General features: G+C 40.7%; 1 protein-coding gene across 1 annotated transcript in view; it reads right to left on the bottom strand.

Annotated features, from left to right (window-relative positions):
• SLC6A5 (solute carrier family 6 member 5) overlaps positions 1–22,038 on the bottom strand; it is an 87,300-nt gene that overhangs the window by 20,753 nt on the left and 44,509 nt on the right. The window contains exons 10-13 of the mRNA XM_083463701.1: positions 15,060–15,184; positions 12,717–12,829; positions 10,681–10,812; positions 9,962–10,061 (exon numbers count right to left, since the gene is read on the bottom strand). Coding sequence (XP_083319827.1) covers positions 9,962–10,061; positions 10,681–10,812; positions 12,717–12,829; positions 15,060–15,184 — 470 coding nt within the window. The remainder of the gene's footprint in view (positions 1–9,961; positions 10,062–10,680; positions 10,813–12,716; positions 12,830–15,059; positions 15,185–22,038) is intronic.

Here is a 22,038-nt window from a genome sequence, read left to right as displayed (position 1 = left end):
AATTAATGTTTTTTGTGTATGCATGTGGAATGCTTGCCAGTTTGGGGTAGGATTACAATACATAACTAATGAAGCAATCCTTAGAAAAGGTTTCCCCCCCTCTTTTCTAATTTAAAAACTGGAGAGCTCAGTGAACAGAACATGTAACTAGAACTAAATACCCAAAGACAACCTGCTTATTGTTGTTATTTTAAAAATAGTAAATACACAGAGAAATATGTTACTCAAGTGGTAAACTGGTGATTGAGTTAAGAGACATAACACATCAAGCTTAAAGCGTATTTGGAGAGAAAAAGAGAAATGGTACTGCAAGTTTAGGTAGCACCTCTGAAGGCTGCAATCTTAACTGCATTTTCCTGGGAGTGTACCTCACTGAATCCAGTAGAAGCTACACCTGAGTAGGCATGGCTCAGAATGCACTGTTAAGGATGCTTATACCAGTTGCTCTAAGAATACCTTTTAACCTGGAATGTATCACTTTAAGAAGTTGTTTATGCACTATTAAAAAGAGAAGAGAAGCGAGCTGGTGAAAAATTGATTTTCAACTAAGCAATGTGGGAGATTTAAAACAACAACAAAACATCCTTTGTGACCTGTACAAGAACGCTTAGCCAACGCCCCCCCCCCCCCCAGTAAATTCAGAAGAAATGTATTAGTACCATACTACATTTTGGTGTTTTTGTTTTGATTTATATTCCACCTTGCTTCAGTTGTGGAGTCCAAGGTGGCATAATCGTGGTTTCCAGGAGGTCTCCTGTCAAGGCACAGACCAGACTCAGGCCTGCTTAGCTTCAGCAAGGTTGTAGTCTTATGTGCCTTCAAGACCATACCCTGGATGGCCATGCTAAGTTACATTTTTACCGTAAGTTAAATGTGTAATTTGACATTGTATGGTTCTTACTTGGAAGTTTTAAATTACAGTCGCCAGTAGGGAGTGGGTGTGTCTGGTCAGAACTGGGACCACAATGACCCTTTCTCCCATATCAAAATTCTAATAAAAATCCTCTCTCTCTCTCTCTCTCTCTCTCTCTCTCTCTCTCTACCCCAAAGCTGCTATTTGACTTGGTCCAAAACACTGATCACCTATGGCTGCTTTTTAAAGTTTAGAATAACAACAACAACAACAACTATGCAATGCCGATTAAGGTGACTGAATAATCAAGGTATTAATTAAATAGCTGCAAAGCCCTGGTGAAATAAAAATGACTTCAAGAAATGGCTAAAAGTCAAAATTGAGGCTGCCTGTCAAATCTCTGCTGGAAGAGAGTGGGAGGAGATTGGAAGAAATTTAAAGACTATTTACAGAAATATTGTAAAATTAATGAATGTTAGAACAATGTTGGATAGAAACTAAGGGGTTTTTTAGCTGCAATACTATAAGGGAATATGAAAAATGGATTACTAATAGGTAAAGATTTAATGTTAAGGATTTGTTGAACCAACAAACTGAACTGGAATACAAAAAAGGGAGGCGTGAGGAGGTCCGGGAAACCAGCTAATGAAAAATAAGTAATGAAAAGATTGAGTTGTTTTTAATTATTCTTATTTTGTATTTTTCTTTTTTCTACTTTTATTTTGTAATATTTTGAAAATCTTAATAAATATCTTATAAAAAAAACCAAATGGCTGAAAGTCAAAATTGAGGCTGCCTGTCAAATCTCTGCTGGAAGAGAGTGGGACTGGTGACACTAAATGCCTGGGCTTCTGTAACACAGGGGACAACTAACAGCTCTCCTATGGATGACCAGGGGAATACATTTATTCAGTCTAAATTGATATCATGGCTTTACTAGTTTAAGGTTTATACTTTGAAGTACAGATATGCCACAAAACTGAGGCAGCTTGTTTCAAGCAGGACACCAGTTATATAGGGGCTGTGTGTGTGTCTGAGCTTGCGCAAGACGCAGCTTCTTTTGTACCACTAAAAAACCTGCGCGTGCACAAGGGTAGAATTAGCATCCAGACATATCAGCTTCCATAGGCAGCATGGAACTGAGAAACTCTAATTCAGCTAAATAGCTGAAAAGGCCTATTTGTATGGAAGAAGAAAGCAGGATAGGGCATACATCCTACCCATCTTAATTTACTGCTACAACGATCAGTCTGAGCATCACCTATTATTGTGACGGACTGTCACATAGGCAGGAGCCAGGTGATAGATTTCACTGAGAACTGACAGACATTTGAAATAATGATTGCTGCTGTTCACGGGGTGTAAACATATCCCAGTTTCACCTCCAGTTAAGCAGGTGGTGCAGGTTTCTGTACAGTTTCAAAAGCCTTTCTGATGGTTAAATGTGGCTGAGTTGTAAAGGCAAGCAACATAAGCATGAAGTATAAATTTATTTACAAAGAAAAGGGCTACTTGGGGATCTCAGCAGAAGAGAAATAAACAAGGAACAGACTTCTGTTTCAAATATATTTACAGTCCAAGGTTGCCAGGTGTTTTATCACAACTCACAACTTTTAGAGCTATTGTTATTTCCTAAACTTGTATCACTGACAATAAAGCAGTAGGCGTGCCAGCTTTCCTTCAAAAATACACATTTCAAGCCCTTTTGGATACTTAGAAAAGGTAACTGCCATAAAGGCTTGGGAATAAATACTGAATAGAAATCCAAATACATTTGCTTAGTTCATGGTTTTAACTCAGTCTCAAAGTTTAGAGCATGGGCTTAAATGGATATGAGAAAAATATGAAGGCATGGGTTTTCTTTCTGTAAATATTAAGTGTTTCACAGTAACAACAGTCAATGTGGAGAGAGTAAGAGTAATCAACAAATGTAAGGATTGACATTTCACTCGCGCCACTCAGTGGTCAAGACATGAATAGCACAGAAATGTTTCTTAGCAGTTTCATATTACAGATACAGAATAGGAATTGTAAGCATTTTTAAGATGTTTTAGAAAGGCTTTCTTCCCCCTACAGACATGCTGTTTTATCTGCTTAGAGGCATGTAAACACATTACACTAAGAGAGCAACACTTGCTTAAAGCATCACTTTTTAAAGGGTGGAAGAACACCTGGTTGTTTTACAAAGCAACAAGTGTACACTTTTACACACACAAACACTTGTACATATGTCAAGACAGCTTGTACCTGTGTTAAGTGTAACTTGTGGACAGACCTCACAATACAGTATTGTTCTATAAGCTTCCTTGTGAGACAAAATTGGAGGGGCCAAACAACACGTGCTGTTGCATCATATTCTATGTATGAGTCTCCCAGAATTATCAGTGGAAAAGAGGCTGCTGAACTAAATAAACCTTTAGTCTTATGCTCTAGAATAGAGATGGGGAACCTAATGCCCTCCAGGTGTTGCTAGATGACAACTCCCACCATCCCTAATCATGGACCATGCTGGCTGGGGCTGAAAGGAGTTGGAACCCATCATCATCTGGAAGGACACAGGTTCTCCATCCCTGCTCTAGGTTTCTTATGTTCCCAGACATTAAAGGGCAGTAAAAGTATTTAGTTTATTACAATATTTTTACCACCATGGGGATACACTATCTGTCTCTGTTGCCTCAGGCCCCAAAATGTCTTGGACTGTTATTCAAAAGCCTATGATGTAAATAACCTGAAGTGCTGTGAATTTAGTCCAAAGCTGTCAGGGGATGGAGAATTCAGATACGCTTCTTACTAATAATTAGTCATCTTAAGATTGCAAGGGATTAGGGTTAATGCAGCTATGGCAATGGCACTTGGAAAAGGCCAGGGCCGGATAGCACAGAAGGTATTGCAAGTCAAAGGCTGGCAGGTGACTTGCAGACTGGTGTGATAGCACAGCAGGTCACCCAATGGCATCAACACAGAGAGGAATATGTTTAAAGATGGTTTGTCCTTCAAATTTCAAATTTAGACAAATCCTTATATATGGCAAACTATGGCAACTGCTCGGTAAAACTAAAATTAACCTAGGTTTTCCTAATATACGTACAATTATGATAGAAATCATATGTGAAGACCAGTGACTGAAGTGCTACAAGAAGTGTCTTATTCTACCTGAGAGACATATACATACATGCGCATGCACAACCCTGAATGCACTTGCAAAGCTATCAGCTGATCCATTGAGGTGGAGGAGGAAGGGCAGCGAGGAAGATAATCTACACTCACACGAACTGTTGAATGCCACTTTGTGCATGTTTTCCCATTATAGTTATTAATCTCATGCTGGAAAACATAACATCAGCACAGACTCTGAAAGGACATACTGAGAGCTAGAAAAGAACAGAACTGTCTGAGCCTATCACTAGGAGACCAAATGTTGTAGAGTAATAATTTGTAAGCACTTTACCAATTAAATGTGCCAAGTTGTAATAATGTGTATGTGAGGGAAAGTAAGGGGTTTGACATACAGTCAAGATTCAGAGGCAGTTCTGGTTCAAGGCATTTTGCAGCCTAAGTGGGGGCCAAATGGCCTAGGATCAATACAAGTGTTGCTGCACCATTCAGACACCAATGCTGCTTTCATCCATTTCCCCTCCACCCAGCCATACTGGCCTCAAGCAGACTTCTCTTCTAGAAAAAAAATCTGTGCTTTTCTTCTAGAAAAAAGGTGCCAGTACTGCATACCCTTGAGTACCCCCAGAAAAAAGCTGTTATCCTGCAGGAATTCCTGTCAACACAAGGAGTGTCAATATATTTCAGGGATTTTGTATTATGGTACCATCACTGTGCTGGGTTGAATTGCATAGACAAAAATAGAGAGATTCCTACCCTCAAGGCACTGTCAATGGAGAACAGTGATGTTGCTGATGGAAATGAAGAGTGATTAAGTGGGAAAGGGATTCAAAGGACACGTTGAGTATGTCATGACAAGAAGATATGGAAGCAGACTTATCAGATGGATTGGGTATACAGGACTGGACAGAGGGACAGTTCTGGGGCAGAGAGGTATAATTAGGTGTCATCGTTATACTGGTGGTTGTAAAATCCATGACATTCACTGTGATGACTCAAGGCAGTGTACAGGGGGCACAGTGAAGACCAAGAGCAAACCCCTGAAGTAGCCAGACAGAGTGGGGTGAAGCAGATGAGCATCCTACAAGTGGCATTATTGAATAAGCAAACTGACAGGAAGAGAACAAAACTGTGAAAACTGAAAGGATGGGTGATAGCTCGGTGGTAGAGCACATGTTGTTGCATGCAAAAAGTCCATAGTCAGTCCCTGGCATCTAGGAAAAACCCTCTCACCCAAGGCTCAGGAGAACCACTGTAGACAATGCTGAGCTATTTACTTCTACATTCCTAAGGTATGAAAGTAGTCAGGGTGAAGGTCAGCTGTATAGAAGGTAGCAGAAAGATCAAGTGGGACAAGGTTAGAATATAGACTTTTGAATCTGATAGCAAGAAAACCACTTGTAATGTTGGTTGGACAGTTTAAGTGGAGGACAATGAGAGAGATGAAGAGTGGGGTTTGGAAAAAGAAAGTGAAGACAGAAAGAGTGAAGAGCAAGAGTGAGACAAAGGGAAGAAGCAAGACTGGTCAGTTTTTTCCAGGGTAAGGATGGGTCAATATTTTTTAGAGAAAGGAAGGATGCACTATTAAGTCTTTCAGATTATTTTGGGTCGATCTCAGCTCTCTTATGCTTAACAGAGCTGTGAAATCCACCAATTCATCCCTGAATCTTGCCTGATAATGTGTCTCAGGATGAAAGAGAGAAGAGTCAGGAACTCCTGATCTTTTGAAACTTTCAGTTTCCAATTTACCAGTTAAACATGTAAGCAAACCAGCTTAGCTGACTCTCAACAATCCCTTAGCAGAGCTGGAGGAAATGGCTAGCCAGGAATGCTCTGCTAGAGGCAGGAATAGCACCCAGTTTGTATTCTCTCTAAGTGCGAGTTTCTTAAAGCTTGTAAGGATGCTGTTTTATGAGAATTCTTTCCACTTCCAGCTAGGTCTGTAATGTGTTTCTATTACAATAAAATAGCACAAAGGGGCAATACAAATCTTATAAGCGGGTCTTAAAGTTGAAACGCCTCGCAATATATCCAGCGAGCATTCAATTCATTTACAGTAAGTCAAACTGGAAGATGTAAAGAGAGATGCCTGACACTTTAATGCTTCCTTCTTGAGACATACAGCAGTACGCAATCACCCATTTCATAAACAACATCTGGTGCAGCGATTTGGGATGTTGCAGTTGCTGTTGTTAAAAGGTACAGGCAGAGAGAGTGAAGAACCTCACTCCATCACAAATCTACAGACTACACAATCCTGTTATGGATATTTCCCACTTCTGACTCAGAGATCTGTCAGCAGCTTATTTTGTTCCAAATTTTATTGGACGAGGACATGTATGGCTTCCGTTGGTTCCCATGGAAACAGGCTGCGAGCATCAATTGGTTTCCAAACATGACTTGGCTCCTTTACCAATAGGAATAGTTGATTGTGAGAAACTGGCAATTTCTTAGAACAGACTTCCCCAAACTAATGTTCTCCAGATGTCCTGGACTACAATTCCTATCATGGAGGAGAAGGCTATCCATGGCTACTTGCCGCAATGGCTATGTTCCACCTCCACTGTCAGAGGCAGTATGCTTCTGGGAATCTCAAGTGGGGACAGTGTGGCTGCACTCAGGTCCTGCTTTCGGGTTTCCCACAGCCAACTGGTTAGCCACTGTAAGTACAGGAAGCTGGACTAGATAGGCCATTGGCCTGATCCTCTTCTTACATTGGTATGCCTGATCATTGGCCATGCTGGCTGGGGCTGTAGACCAACAACATCTGAAGAGCACCAGGTTGGAAAAAGCTGTCTTAAATGGTGAAACCAGATATGTCATACATGATACAGCCTCAGTTATCCAGATCTCTCATTTCTTCTTACGATACCCAGTGCCTGGATTCTGGCAGTGAGACTCAAAGGCTTACTGTCCCTGTGCATATAGCATCTTGCTAAAGGAAGGGTTGTTGCCCTGCTATCTCATACTCTTCAGCACCACTGCTGTGGGTGGCCAGCTACCAACCCAGTAGGGTTCATTTGATGAAAGGCATCAAAAGTACTATAAACAATGGCTTGGGCTACTCAATCACAACAACTTATCACTCAGGCATTGGCTGAGCTGCTCTCAGACTGCCTCTCCCTGCTTGTCACAGTTCAGTTACTAGCTTGCCTTCGGGAATCATTTTACATTCCCAGCAATTTCCTAGATTGCCTGTAATCCAGTCAACACTGCCTGTGTAAACCCAGGACTTTCTTACTGCTGGCTTTGGAATGGAAAATAACCCAAAGCGCTCATAGATCACCATCTGCCATAATTGACATCAAATTATTCAGAGTTATGAAAACTCTTTTAGGCTGCAAAGAGCTCCCAAAAAGGGTGTAACCAAAACGGAAAGCAAAAAAAATGGCAAATGGGATTTCATGTGTGTGTGAAATGATGCACACTGAGACAAAAGATCCCAAATGAACAGGTAGTGACTAGCTAGAAAAGTGCTCTTGTCAGTAAAAAACGTAGTGTACAGTATCAGTGAAAATGATATGCTGCAAATCCTTAAGAAAGGGAGTGAAAATAAAAGGGCCTGTGGAAACAATAGATCAATCAATGGCTACAAGCTGTAAAGGTTATATAGAGCCTTTCAAATCAGAAGCAGTATGCCAATGAATATCAGTCACTGGGAAGCAATGGAGTATTGCCTTCAAGCTTTGCTCGCAGACTTCCAAAATACATAGGGTTGGCTACTGTAGGAAGCAGGACACTGGGATAGCTACCTTTGGTCTGATCCAGCATACCTATTCTTACAATAGTGGGAACTTCATGAATGTGCAGGACTCTGCCCTTCTCTAGAAATCCATCTGGGTTCAAATAGGCACATGAAGATACATGTTAATTCCAATGTAGGCAGCAGATGCACATACACAAAAGAATTCAGTTGCAGTTGTTAGCGTGACTAAATGAACAGAGGTGCCATTGCAGACTTATAGTGCAAGCATGTTTTATGAAGAGGAGTGGGGAAAGTGACAGCAGGACCCATTTGGGAATCCAAGAGTCATAGCCCCTGTTCTCCACATCCGTAACATAGAAGTGCACAAAGAGACAATTCATAGGTTATTTCTCTGCTGGCCATCGTGCTTATTTCTCATGCTGAATAAAGCAGCTGTCATTAGCCGAGAGTTTATGGGAACTGAGCATGAGATCCTCTCTGATATAGACAATGAGTCAGTGAGAAAGGAATCACAGGCAGCACGGATGGTCTTGGGGACATCTGGTGGCATAATGTGAAAGAAGCTGAAAAAGAATTATTCAAAAGCAGCCCCTTCCTTACCTGTAAGGCTCTTGGTTACCACTTTGTGCAGAGATTTGTGCTACTTTTTAATGGATTTGCTGGTTCACCTACCAAAACCTCAACTACCAAATCTCTGATCAGCTTATCAAGATAGTTGACTTTTGTTTAAACCCCACCATGCCAAGATGATAGTAAATATGCTTTATATTCATGTCAACACTTTTCACACTCCACTTCTAAAGTCACGAGCTTTTATTTTTCCTATTTTTAAAAAAATTCAGAAACTGGTGTATTTCTAGAAATGACTTTGTGGAGGTGAAAATTAAATGAATAAGCTCAACTGACTGACAGATTTCCCCCCCCCCCCCAGTTAATCAGACAATCTGTGCCTACAATTTACCAAAGATATCACACACTCAGAAACTCTAGTTTCCCTACAAGATCTGTCACAAAATATTACTTAATTGCACAAAGGAATGTCTTAACTGCAATATCAGTATATATTGTAGAAGAAACAAGATACCCTTGAACAGACTGGGGTGACAGCAGAGTGCTGTATTCTTAGCCTCCTTGCAAGGTTCATGAATGAAAATATAAAATAACTTATTTCGTGTATTCTCTAATCTTCCAACAATGTGAGATAAGACATGTACATTTTCAGAAAAGGAAGAACAGGGCTAACGACAGTGCTTAATTTCTAACATTAAATATGGTAGGCAATGTCATGCCTGCACAGCCATCAACCATGAAAATGCTAATCTCAGATATAGGTGAACTGGTCATGTCATATTTCACATGTACAATCATAAGGGACTGGAGATGTGCAAGCAAGACTCAGACACATGAAGGGACTGCAATTCCCAGATTATATATGAATAGCATTCTTAGTGCCTATGGTGGAATGATTCCTAAGGTGGTTGATTTGAAGATTGCAGCCTTCAGAACTTGGATTCTTCAGAGTCTTCTGACAACATAAACCTGGATATTATACTGTTAAAAAATCATACTTCATGCCACGCTCTGAAAACTGGAGGCAGAAATTTCCATACATCCAAGACATATTATTTTCTTGCAATTCACAGTGTATTGCAAGTTAACTGGTGGGGAGAAGGTGTGTGCTACTGATAAGCTATTATTACAGGTCCTTGCCCTAATTAAGTTATCCAAATTGCTTAAAGCAGGCTTTCAGACAAAAGCAGTGGGTGCTATCTAACTAAGAACAAATTATTTATATTACTTGTGCCTTTCCATACAAACACACTTTGCATTTGTATTGCTTACAAACATTATGTGACTGACTAATTCTATTTATACAAACTAAAAGTGCATGAGTGTACCATCGTTATTAAGCCATTATTAGAACCTGAACCTTGGCTACTGTGAACCTATATTCTTATTTGTGTACCACACAAATTGATCTGGCTGGTATGCTTCACCATTACTTTTATATAGCCTATATTGCTATTAACTGAACATCCACTTTAATTTTAACAAAGTGCTATCTGTAACAAATGACTTGCTTATCTAAGCAGTCCAGCTGTAGCAATATAAAAAAGATTAAAGTTTTCTTACTCTGAGTGACATTCCAGAGAAATGTTTGATTTTCAAACCATTAAATGATAAAAGTCTTTTGTTTCTAAAAGTGGGACTAGTTGTGTGCAACTCAACACATTTTCACATGTACTTATCACTGTGTGATCTAGATATATAGCACATTGTTTTCTTACCATAAATGTATGAAATGCCAACAAGTTCAAAAATGGCTATTATAACCAGAGAGTAGGATGCTGCATAGGTGTCCACAAGCTGCAACATGTACATTCCACCCTAAAAGTAAACAGGTAATTACTAACAGACATGCCAAAAGATATTAGGAGATAATGTATGGCAACTCAACTCACTAAATAATATTCAGACAGGAAAATGTTTAGATTACTGCTGCTTGCCATCATGTAGCCCACCCACACTGGAAACACTCTCTGAATTCCATGAACAAAGAAATTCCATTATATTTCAGTTCCATATGGAATCTGAGCCCACATGCAAGACCATTTTATGCATTCTGTCTCATACATTGGCAGATGCACGGTCCAATTCCTTCTTCCCACCTGATACATACTGGAATGCATTGCATCACAGAACAGATCTGTTCTCAATTAAGATGAAAAATTTTAAAAATGAAGTGGCCTGTGGTATAAAAGGTAATATTCATGATAATAAGATACTGCAAGAATGCAGATATTACCTTCATGCCAAATCATATTTTGTAATCTTGTTAAATCCCACAGTATCACATGTCACACATAAAATGTCACTTTGATCCATGCATTTTGTTTGAAAACCTAATAATCCTATGGACTTCTTCCTACCAATTGTAGGAACAGACCTTGTTGCAATAGGAGAAATCATGGGGTGCAATGTGTACATATTATGGCAACACTTTTACCTGAGTGATCATAGGAAAGCCCATGATGAAAAAGGAAAGACAGCATCCAAGAGTAAACAGAGGCTTGTGAGTACGTAAGTACTTTGGAAACTCATCTGAAACTGATGTCACTATCGTCTCAATAGTGGCAAACTAAGAAATATCAAAAAAGAACAAGTAAGGCAATAGTAATCATACACACAACAACACATTTTGTTTAACATGGCATATGTAATATTGCTGCTAAAACCACTCTGTGAAACAGAGACTGGTATGTAAGCTCTTTGAAGATCATCTACTTGACTCTTCTACTCAGAAAAATGTAGATCTCTACACCAAGCTATTCCTGTAAGATTGCACACAATAATCTGCATTAACTGTGAGTTAAATAGCAAGCATGAATACGAAGTTGCAGATGGGACAACGTGTCTGGCTGTTAACCAGAAGGTTGGTGGTTCGAGCCTACCCTGGGAGAGCTGTGGACAGGATTCCTGCATTGCAGGGTGTTAGACTAGATGACCAGTGGGGTCCCTTCCAACTCATAGAAGTCTATGGTTCTGTGCTGGCCTGCACAATCTAAATAATCTTTAAAACATACAAAACTACTCAGATAGCTCTGAGTAAAGGGTTGATCAGTTCAAATGATCCACTGGAGCAATTTTACTCATACATTTGTGGCAATGGAGATGCAAAACAGTGAAGCAACATGCATTCCACATAATGTTTCTGGCCCTCTTGAACCATATGCCTTAAAATGGCAATACTTGATGATTGAATTGATCTCCAGCGGAGACACCAGACATCTTGAAGTATGCTGAAAAAGGTGTCTACTTCCAAGACCTACCCTGCATTTTCAAATACACCCCAAGCAGTCTTGTTTCCAAACATCATCACTTCCTCCAGCTTCATCACCAACCCACAACTCTACAAAATTGGTTCTCCTTGACCCCTGGTGGCTCTGCATACTTGGAAACATCAGCCTCCTGCTAGGACAATAGTTTACTTCATGCCACTAGGCTTACCTGCCCCTGGTTTGCCTGACACAGCCAAGTTTGAGCCAACTGCCCTCTAGCCCACAGGTTCCCAAACACCATGTTTCCTTCCCTTCTCCTTCCATTTTGTGCACCCCTCTTATTCCCCTCTTTGAAGCAGATGATCTTTCCTGCTCAATAGCCTAGACCTTCTCAATATGGCTGGTATTGTTGAGAGCCACCAGTAAGGAGGAGTAATACTAATTCAGTTTTCTAGGCTGTAAACCACGATCCTTACTTTCAAGTAAGCACCACAGAGAACACTTTTGAGCAGAGGTGCATGAGACCAACCTTCTAAGGCTGCAGTCATATGCATTTTTATCATTAATATTGGTGAGGCTTACTTCTGAGTAAGTATGCATGGAATCAGCTGCATTACACCTCACTCCCCCTCCCTTGAAACAGAAGTCTTCTTTCCTCCTCAGCAGCCTAGATACTCTCAATATGAGTGGTATCATTGAGAGACACCAAGTAAGGATGGGTAAAACCAATACAACAGGGGGGAAATAATTAAGACCCTCAACAATTTTCAGGTGGTCTATGGAATGAAGGGGGTTTGGGAACCACTGTCTAGCCCCTTCCATGAAGTGAAAACCTCCACTTTGATTTTGGCTCAAGTTTGGTCGCAGTATGTGGGTCACTCTCTTTACAGGTCTGCCTAATTAACACCTTTCTGTTTCTTCCTCCATCCCAAAGGCAACTTGAATGTGGTAATTAACTTCTGCATGGCTCCTGCTGTGACATATTTTCACTGAGGTCAATTCTAGTACTGGGGTTTAATCTCAAAATCAGTTTTGGCTCTAATCCTAAACACACTTACCTGGGACTAAGTCCACTGAACTCAGTGGGATTTATTTCTGAGCAGACATGCATACAATTGTACTGCTTGTATGTTTATTTTGCCTTAAAACCTTGGGTATGTGCTAGGCTCCTGCTTGTAACCAGTTACGTTAAAAATTAATCAAAGATGTACTCTTTGGTCCTGTAACAGTCAATAGCAAGGTAAGTGAAAGAAGGCAAGTTTACCATGGTGTCCAAGCCAAGTGTTAGAAGCATCAAGAAGAAAATTATAGCCCAGAAAGGTGAAAGAGGAAGCCTGGTTAAAGCTTCAGGATATACTACAAAGGCAATCCCAGGACCTAGAACACAAGAAATTAATATTTATCTGTTGATTGATAATAATAAAAATTATTATGAAAGACATCCAATGTCCCTCATTAATCCTACTGGTTTTAATTGTGGCACAAACACAATTCCTTTTTCAGTGAAAAGCCTTCTTCACTGTCACTTTGCGTTTTATTTACAGTAGACATATTCCCCTTCCCCGTCAGTTTTTTTGCACTACATTGTAATGCAGTAGGGCTGGTATAATTCAGCAGCAAGAGAGTTAATTTAAATAGGTACTTCACAAAATGTTTGGGAACTATGACAAGCATTAAAAGAATTGTTGGTTGAAGATTATTTTTATTTCTGTGATGTGATGCAAGCAACTCTCTTTAAAACCTGCTGCTAACTGCCAGCTTTTCTGGGCAAGAAGGCTTAGGGGACCTTATATATTCATAAGCATGCTCTTTCATCTCTTGATTAAAGATTTCTTCTTGACTACTATAGATAAGGCGGCTGTTTGCACTAGCTTCTTACATGTGGAAAGTAAATTAAGGAATCAAAATAATGAGTTTCTAAAATTCATCATGCCCTCTGGGAAAATTTAATTGCAGAAAATGAAATTTCAGATCCCCCTTGATTTGGACCTCCTAAATTAATGTCAGGCAAGAGTTATGGCCACTAAGAGTTGGGCACACATGAGAACAACTGCTGAGTTTCAGAAGTAGAACTTGCTTCCAGATGAGGTCAGACAGGTCCCCTCCCTGTACTTACTGAATCCTTTTTATTCCAGCAGACTTTAATTAGGATTCAATTAAAGTTATAAAGGATTTTATAACTTTAACTCATTTTTAGTCTTATTGTATTGGGTCTTTTCTACACTGCTTAGAGATAACTGTGATTAAGACGTATACAAATTGTTTAAGTAAATACAAGGCTCTCCAGTCTTGTTGGGCTCTGGTTTCCATCAGTCTCAGCCAACATGGCCAACAATCAGGGGTGGCAGAAGTGCCAACGCAACATCTGGAGGGTTAAAAGTTCCCCAGCCCTGTTTTAAGGGGAGTGCAGGGACGCGGACTTATAAAAAATATTGGGGGGGGCCCGGGAAAGCTCATGAATAATAAATAAGCTCATGAATATGCAAATAAAGTGGCGCCGCCTCCTCGTGAGCGAATAGGGGAGAGCGTGCTGCGCCTATTAATCAGCTCCAAGGACCTTCTGCTAGGGAGGGAGGGGAGCCCTGGATCGCCCTCTGTTTCTGTCTTGCAAGAAACAAGGAAACAGGAGGAAACATTGTATCCGCTGTTGCTACATTTTGTAGCGCGCTTCTTCCCCGCTTTCTGCTCTCGGTTTCTTGCGCTCTCCTGGCGGATCGCGCGCTCCAGACACGGGGCTGCTGCTTCCTGACTTCGGATTGGCTGCCTCTCACCTTGGACGATGCCCATTGGTCAGCGATGGTTCTTTGAGAAATCCTGATGTTTCATTGAGGGGTTTCGGGACTCTATTGAAGGGTTTACAAGCCTTCAATAATCTCCGGCGCTCTGCTGGAGGGGCGCCGGAGATTATTGGGGGGGCGGAGCCCCCCCAAACAAATTTTTGAGGGGGCTCGGGCCCCCTCAAGCCCCATGGAGTCGGCGCCTATGGGGGAGTGTAACCCCATCCTTAACAAGCTGATACTCTATCCCTGGACAGGTAAGCCTTTGACTAATAGCACCTCGTCTGGATTTAAGTTTAGTTTCCTTACCCTCATCTAGCTCATCACTGGCTCCAGAGCCCAATTCAGAACCTCTATGGCTAGATAGGAAACCTCTGGCCTGTGGGCTAGATGTGCCCCTTGGAGAATTTCCATATGGCCCTTCAGGGCATGTCCTCCTTGGCCCAAACCTGCAATTTACATCTGAAAATAACCTCATGTTGAGAGCTTTTTCCACTCATGCAAATTGTATGCCCAATCCAGAATGGGATCACAGAGGTGAGCAAATTATTAAAACCGTCCTACCTCCTAGTCCAGGGTCTTGATCCAGACTGGGGACCTCCCATATACAATTTGCATTGCAGAAAAATCTCCGAGTTACTCCAATAGGAGTTATTTTCCCCAATATACAAACGGGGGCGCAGTAAACCCAATCCAGACTGGGATCCTGTGGTAGTGCCCCTTCCCCAGTATTCTGAACAATGTACATTTGCAGGCTGACTTGCAAACTAGGAAAAAAAACACCATTACCCTATGCTATACCATTCATAAATTGAAACAAACTCTCATACCTTGGTCGGCAACATCTTCAATGTCTACTTTGAGCTCATTTGCCATAAAACCAATAACGGAGAAGATGACAAAGCCTGCAAATATACTTGTGGCACTGTTGGTACAAGTTACTATCAAGGTGTCCCTGAAGAAAGAAAAAGATGAAAGAAAATATGCACAGTAGAAGTAATATTGGATACATAGATAATAATTTATCCTTTGTGGAACACCAACTCTTAGTAGACACAATACAAAAAAAAATAAAAAATACATATTTTAAGTGAAACAACATCCAAAAGCTTACTACTGATAAAAAGACATTCTACTAATATGAAAATAAAAACTTACACAGTGGTTAGTGGCAATAATTAACTGATTCCATCCCAAAAATATATTTCAAAAACTATGGGAAATGATAACTGTGATCCCACCACACTCTAAAATACCTATTGGTTGAACAAATTGAGTTGCTCATTCTCTCACACATAAATATTCTTAGGATGGCAAACTTCATGACATCTTTTTGAAGGAGAGATAATACATGGTGATTCATAATGAAGTATACAGTTTCCAGATGCTGTAAGACAGTAACAGGCGACAACACGGACCACAATTGCGAACCGTGAGGCAGATGTACTCATAAAATTTGTGTTCTGCTACTGAGGGAAATGACGTAGGCGATAGCGAACGTATCATGTGACTAGCCAGGCAAAATGGCTGCGTTTGCAGTAGAGAAGGTGTTTTGTGTTCTTGAATTGAGAAAAATGGAATCTGTAACTGTTGTGTGATGGCATTTTCTCCAAGCAGAAAATGTACCTACGATTGGCATGAAAAATTTGAAACTTTTTTCTGTGGGGGTACGTAAACGACAAGGTATTCACTCCTCCCCTTCCTGTTGATTTAGCAGAGCTGAAACAGCGTATCACAGCCACTACCACTGCACTTAATTCAGATATCTTACCTCGCATTTGAGCAGAAATGGATTACCGGTTCGATGGGTGCACACACAGAACATCTGTGACTGTTTCTGAAAAAACTTTAAACATTCCACTACAATTCTGCTACAGGTAACATAAGATATATTGCATTCTTCTTCTTCTTTATAGTGCGTTGAAACTGTATACTTCATTATGAATCACCCTGTATTATTACCATATCAGACCAAGATCGTATATGCCTAAATGTGTATCATATATGTGGGTGGAACAGTGTGGTGTAATAACTATTTTTGAATGTTTGAGGCCCAGGTTTGAAGGCGTTGTTGAACAGCTATCAACCTCCCTGAGAGCTTTGATGAAGTCACTGTCTCTTTCATAAGCTAGATTCAAAAACAAAGTGTTCCTCTGAGCAGGAAGAGTGAAAGACAAACAAGGTGATAAAAGTTGGAAGAAATGTGGCATGTTTATACAATTTGTGCACTGTTTTAGGAATGGGGAAAATAAGTGCTTTTTTCTTAAAAAATGTTTAGGGATACTCTCATTTTCCTAGTCATATTGAAATACTGCCCCTCATTGAGGCCAAACTTAGATTCACAACATGTTTAGGGGTATGCGTCCCCCTGTGTCCCCCCAGAAAAAAGCACTGGGGAAAATATATCTGGAAAGACTTTTACATTAGAACAAGACAGTGAGCTATCCTGGAATAACCACTAAGCAACCAAAGTTATACTGTTATGTACCCAGTGGTCTGTGTTGCCTGAGCTTGAGTCTGAACTAAGGATTCTGAGCCCCTGTGTTCTGATTCGATACATGATATCCAATCACAGAACACTTCAGGATTTAGGCCTCTGCCATTGGCCCTTAAACTCTGAGTTACAATTCGCAGCTTGGAAGTTTAGACAGCCAATCATGTTGGGAGTGGGAGTGGCCCAGGCCTTCAGAAATATATATAAGCAGTTGCTTTGCCCCTGTTTGTTTAGTTCTGTTAGTTCAATAAAGGTTCTTGCTGTTATCACTGTGTCTTGCGTCCTGAGAACCCACCTACACTTCATATACCCTGGAGAAAATTGCTACTTTTAAGTCCTTAGTCCTTCTTTTAAGGCTAACACTCTTGCTGTTTATGAGAGATTGACACTTTCAAAAACATTTACTTACACTAACTAACGAGCAAAGTCAATGTTCTAGTGCCCCTTACAAAATTTAGGGTAGTAGATTTCCTCCCTTCCCTTTCACTATTGCAATGAATATTTCCAGGGAACTTGGGGCCAATTTATATTGCAGCCATGTGTTCAATAGCCTCATCAGTGTTGATACAGAGAGGGCTGGAGGAATTGTTCCATGGATGCCTGCAGCAACCAGAGATGAAAGGTGCTACAGGCACTTGTAAGCTTTGGACATGGGAAGGCTCGTTTTCAGGCAGATATATGCATACGTCAATAAATTCATAGCTCAAAAATATAAATGGAGTGATTTCTTCCAAAATAATATCAAATAGTTTTCAGTTTCAATGTCATTTGTTTATCAGATGATGAAAAGAAATCTAGAAACCTGCCATAAAAAGCATCCTGCAGTTCCTGCAGACCTCTAAGGAAGACTTCCCTTAAGTAATCATTTTTTCCTTCTTGCTGAGACTTGATAATGCTAACTATAGAAACAGATTGCTGTGTTCTAACTTTGTTCTAAAGGAAACTTTTTCCCCCTGGCTCTGGATCAGCATCAGACGGAAATACGGCTCACTAAGAAAGCTTATCACTCTCACAGAATTTTAAGCTGGGGTATGTGCTGTAACAGATTGTTACAAATCCAAGATAATTTTTCAGTCTGCACTGAAATGCACTGAAGGGGGAAATATTTAAAATAAAATTTAGCTGTACTGAGGTAAATTATGACATAAAAGCCACTCTACAGTGGCTCTACAGGTCTCCTGCTCCTTTTACTTCAAGATGTTTACTTCACAAACAGGGATAACGGGGGTTGGAGGCTTTCTTTTCCACTAATGTCTTTATTTCTGGGGACCTTAATGTGGCACCTTTGGACACAATTGCAGCCACAGAGACCTACCAGGTTGCCCATCAAGCTCTTTAGCCCCCCCCCCCCGGACCAATTATAAATTATAATGGCCACACAGTCCAAGTTTCTCTTCACTCTCTCCCATGTTGTCTATGGAGGCCCTGCTACCATTTTGATTAGTTAGCACACTTGGAAAGAGGAGAGAAAATAGCTCACTGCTGGTGGCATCCAATTACAACTGCTGACTCTCCCTTTCTCTGCAGGTAGCATCCAATTAGAAGAGGGAGAACGGTTCTAATAGGATGCTACCTGCAGGGGGGCTTTTTGACTCTAAGGAAAAGAGACAGCAAGAAGGTGGGGTTTTTCCTATAGCTGAGTGCAAAAAGGAAACATAGGTGCTGAGAGAAGACTAAAAAAAACCAAAAAAACCCTGAGCACCAGGGGTTGGAGGGGGGAGGTGTCCATGTGTGTATAGGTGATCAGGACACATGGAGAAAAACATATGGGGTAAGGGTAAAGTGTGTGTGTGTGTGAGAGAGAGAGAGAGAGAGAGAGAGAGAGAGAGAGAGAAATCTCGACTTCTCTGAAATTGGTGGTTTGCTTTCTGTAAAAAATGTGTTAGAGAGTAGAAAACTGTGGGTCAAAGTGGACAATTTTGTATTTGGGGGCTCAGACTATGCATCTGTACTCATTTTCATGGGCAAGTTACTTGATCTCAAGTTCATTAGTTTGACATCTGTGGAATGGGTGTTTTCTGACTACTCACACCAACCACAGCAGCTATTTTGTGAGTGGTCGTACCTCTGTGGCAGCCATTTTTATCATGTCAAATACATTCTCAATATTCCAAAAGTGCCCATGGGCCCCAAAAGGTTGCCAAGTTCATACACAACACTAGCAACTGTTCCCATGCTTCTGTAGGAATGCATTCACTGGGCCTAAAACATGGCACATAAAGATGATTTCGTTAGTGTTCTTTAGGTCTCTTCTAGTATACAGCAACACATTTCTGTTTCTGATACTGCTAATTAATGCTCTGGGCTTTCCAAAATCAATGGATAATTGTAATACATTTACCTAATTCTAGGCACCAGTGCACACCCTCCAACATTTCTCCGATGAAACAGGGATGTCCCATTCCATAATGAGAATCTTACTATTTATACCCCACACATCTTACTGGGTTGCCCCAGCTACTCTGTGCAGCTTCCACCATATATAAAAAACATACTAAATCATTTTTTAAAACCTTCCCTATACAGAATTGCCTCCAGACAACTGGGGGGTTGGATAACTCTATACCCCCTAACATTTCCCCATTGAAAATAGGGACATCCTTAGAAAAAGTGGGATATTCTGGGATCAATTCAGAAACCAGGATAGCTTCTCTAAATCAGGGGCATCCCTCAACAATAGGAACACTTGGAAGGTCTGCCAGTGACTTTCCAGAAGGGGGAGAAGAGAAAAAATATTTCACGTTCAGCTCTAGGTCAGGATTGGGGAGTCTGTGTCCCTTTATATGTTGTTGAACTATAACTCCCAAAATCCCTGACTGCTGACCATACTGATTGGGGGCGATGAGAGTCAGAATTCAACCACAAGGACAGCCACAGGTTCCTACTACCAGCTATAGGTCTTCAGCACCATGATACTGGTAGGTAGATTGAAAGTGATGACTGCCAGTTCATATGAAAGCAGGTAAGTGGAGACTGTTTATAATGTAGCATGAGCCTTCTCGACAGCCATGCTTTCCCCCTTGAAATGGCTTCTCCCTGGCAGGGGTTACTTCTTGTCTGGGAACCCCATGTTGAGGGGGGATGTCTGCAGCAGAGCAATTTTATGGGGAAACAAAGGCAGGGGAATAGCTTGGCTCTCTTCTCGCACCCACACATGCTGCACAACCTGGCTCTTACACACAGGTCAGCTGCTATGACATCAAGTTCCATCCTTAGACATCAGAAGGACTTATCTGGCATGGGTTCTAGTAAGTGTAAAAAGCAAGAAGTGTGTGCAAATGTCTAGTTAAATAAAACATAGGCTCAGGATCAAAATATAGACAGGGTGGACCCAAGACATAATGCGGCTATGGTTCCCCTACACAATATGTCCCACTCATATTGTGGACTGTATGCATGGCTGACACTCTTCACTCAGATTCTCTTCAATATGGGTTTGGTATTTTTTTATATATAGAAATGAGAGCATTCAGTACAGTGGTGTCTCGCAAGAGGAAATTAATTCGTTCCGCGAATCTTTTCGTCTAGCGAATTTTTCGTCTTGTGAAGCACGGTGTCGGAAAAGTTTTGGAAAAGCTTCAAAAATCACCAAAAACCTCAAAAAAAGGCTACCACACGGCGTTCTATGAGTTGCTCCTCGAAGTCAAGTCGCAACTGTATTAACGGTGTTAAGAAAAAGGAAACAAACTTGCAAAAAACGCAATACGTTTTTGTCTTGCGAAGCAAGCCCATAGGGAAATTCGTCTTGCAAAGCAGCTCAAAAACCGCAAAACCCTTTCGTCTAGCGAGTTTTTCGTCTTGCAAGGCATTCGTCTTGCGGGGCACCACTGTATAGATAAATTGGTCTGCTTAGACTAGGGAGACTTGAGATGCCTCAGACAAGTCACTGTCTCTCTGCCCAACCTCCCCCACAGGCTTATTATAAAATGAAATAGGATAACCCCCATATATATACCCTGGAGCTTCACACCAGTGAGACTTAAACTAGTTGATACTTAAATTAATCTACAATGAAACCTGCAGCTTAGAATATATCATTGTCTGCATGCTAGTCTTGCATTAAGAGCAGTGGCAAAAAACAGTCACAAGAGAAGCTAAAATGTCATTTGGGGGCTGTAATCCTAAATTCACTTACTGATAAGTAAATGAACTCAATTGCGCTTCCTCTTGTGTTGATATGCATAGGAATGCACGGCTGTATCATGAATGGAAATATTAGAGCCTCAAATTTAGAAGGCTCAAAGCTTTAGATTTTGCTGGCAATAAAACTCTCAGTGATTATTTCATCAACATGCAAGCAGCAGCCAAGATACCATTGATCATGACTCCCCCAAAAACAGAAAAGAAAATGGTTCTAACAGTCATTAGAAAGCAAATCTAATGAGACTTCAAGAACTCTTAAGTACAGCATTAATTACTTACTCCCCAGGGAAGCTCATACAGCCAGTTCCATTGCAGTTTTCAAGAAAAGCATAGCATTTTGGAGTGGGTGGGTTTTAAATTGCTGCGTTGGCTGCTGGTCAAAATTGTTTTTTATATTGTTATGCTGCCTTTGCTACGGCTGTGTTATTTTTCTATTTCATTTAAAGATGATGGGTGTTTAAAGTACCTTACTTATGAAGATTAATTTGATGTCTGAGACTTCTTTTGGGCATAGGGAATAACGTCAAAGAAAACATAATTTACAATTCCCTTGACAGAAAAATGCTGACTGACAGTGAGACCCAAAAAGAAATCATGTTATCAAATGATAGGGAGACAGTCATTCCATAAAATCCAGGTTGTCATAAAAGTGATTCTGAAAGACCAGACTAATTATAGTGATTCCTTCTAACAGCTATGAAGCTAGAATCTGCATACACAAAAGTAAATGTCACTTTAAAAGTAAATGCTTCAAGGAAGGAGAGAGAGGTAGCTGGTTAGGAAGGGAAATCATAAGCTTTTGCAGAGAGATCACTACTCTTCTCTTTAAAATCCTCTGCAAAAGATGACAGAACTAGGGCATGTGTTAAAGAAGAGTGCAAGAAAATCAGATGGTGCAGGCTGGCCCCTAGGCTAAAAAAGCACACAAAAGGGCCTGTCAGTTCTGCTTGAACATGCATGTACTGTATATTAATTCTTTAACCATTTTGATGGTTAAAGCAGCATAGCACCAAGAGTTGTGCCTCCCTTATGAATTATTTGGAAGCACATAATGTGCAGAATATAGGCATCCAGGCCCAATTGGTCACTTGGATAATAAGCCACTCTCCCCTACATCCTTGTGCTTTCTCTGCCCCAATCCAGACCAGCTTGAGAGGTGACACAGGGGGCTC

The sequence above is a fragment of the Podarcis liolepis genome (assembly GCF_965112155.1).
Source record: "Podarcis liolepis genome assembly, chromosome: 1".
Taxonomy (NCBI): Eukaryota; Metazoa; Chordata; class Lepidosauria; order Squamata; family Lacertidae; genus Podarcis; species Podarcis liolepis.
The sequence above is the reverse complement of the archived record's forward strand: the minus strand, read 5'-3'. Positions and strand labels throughout refer to the sequence as shown.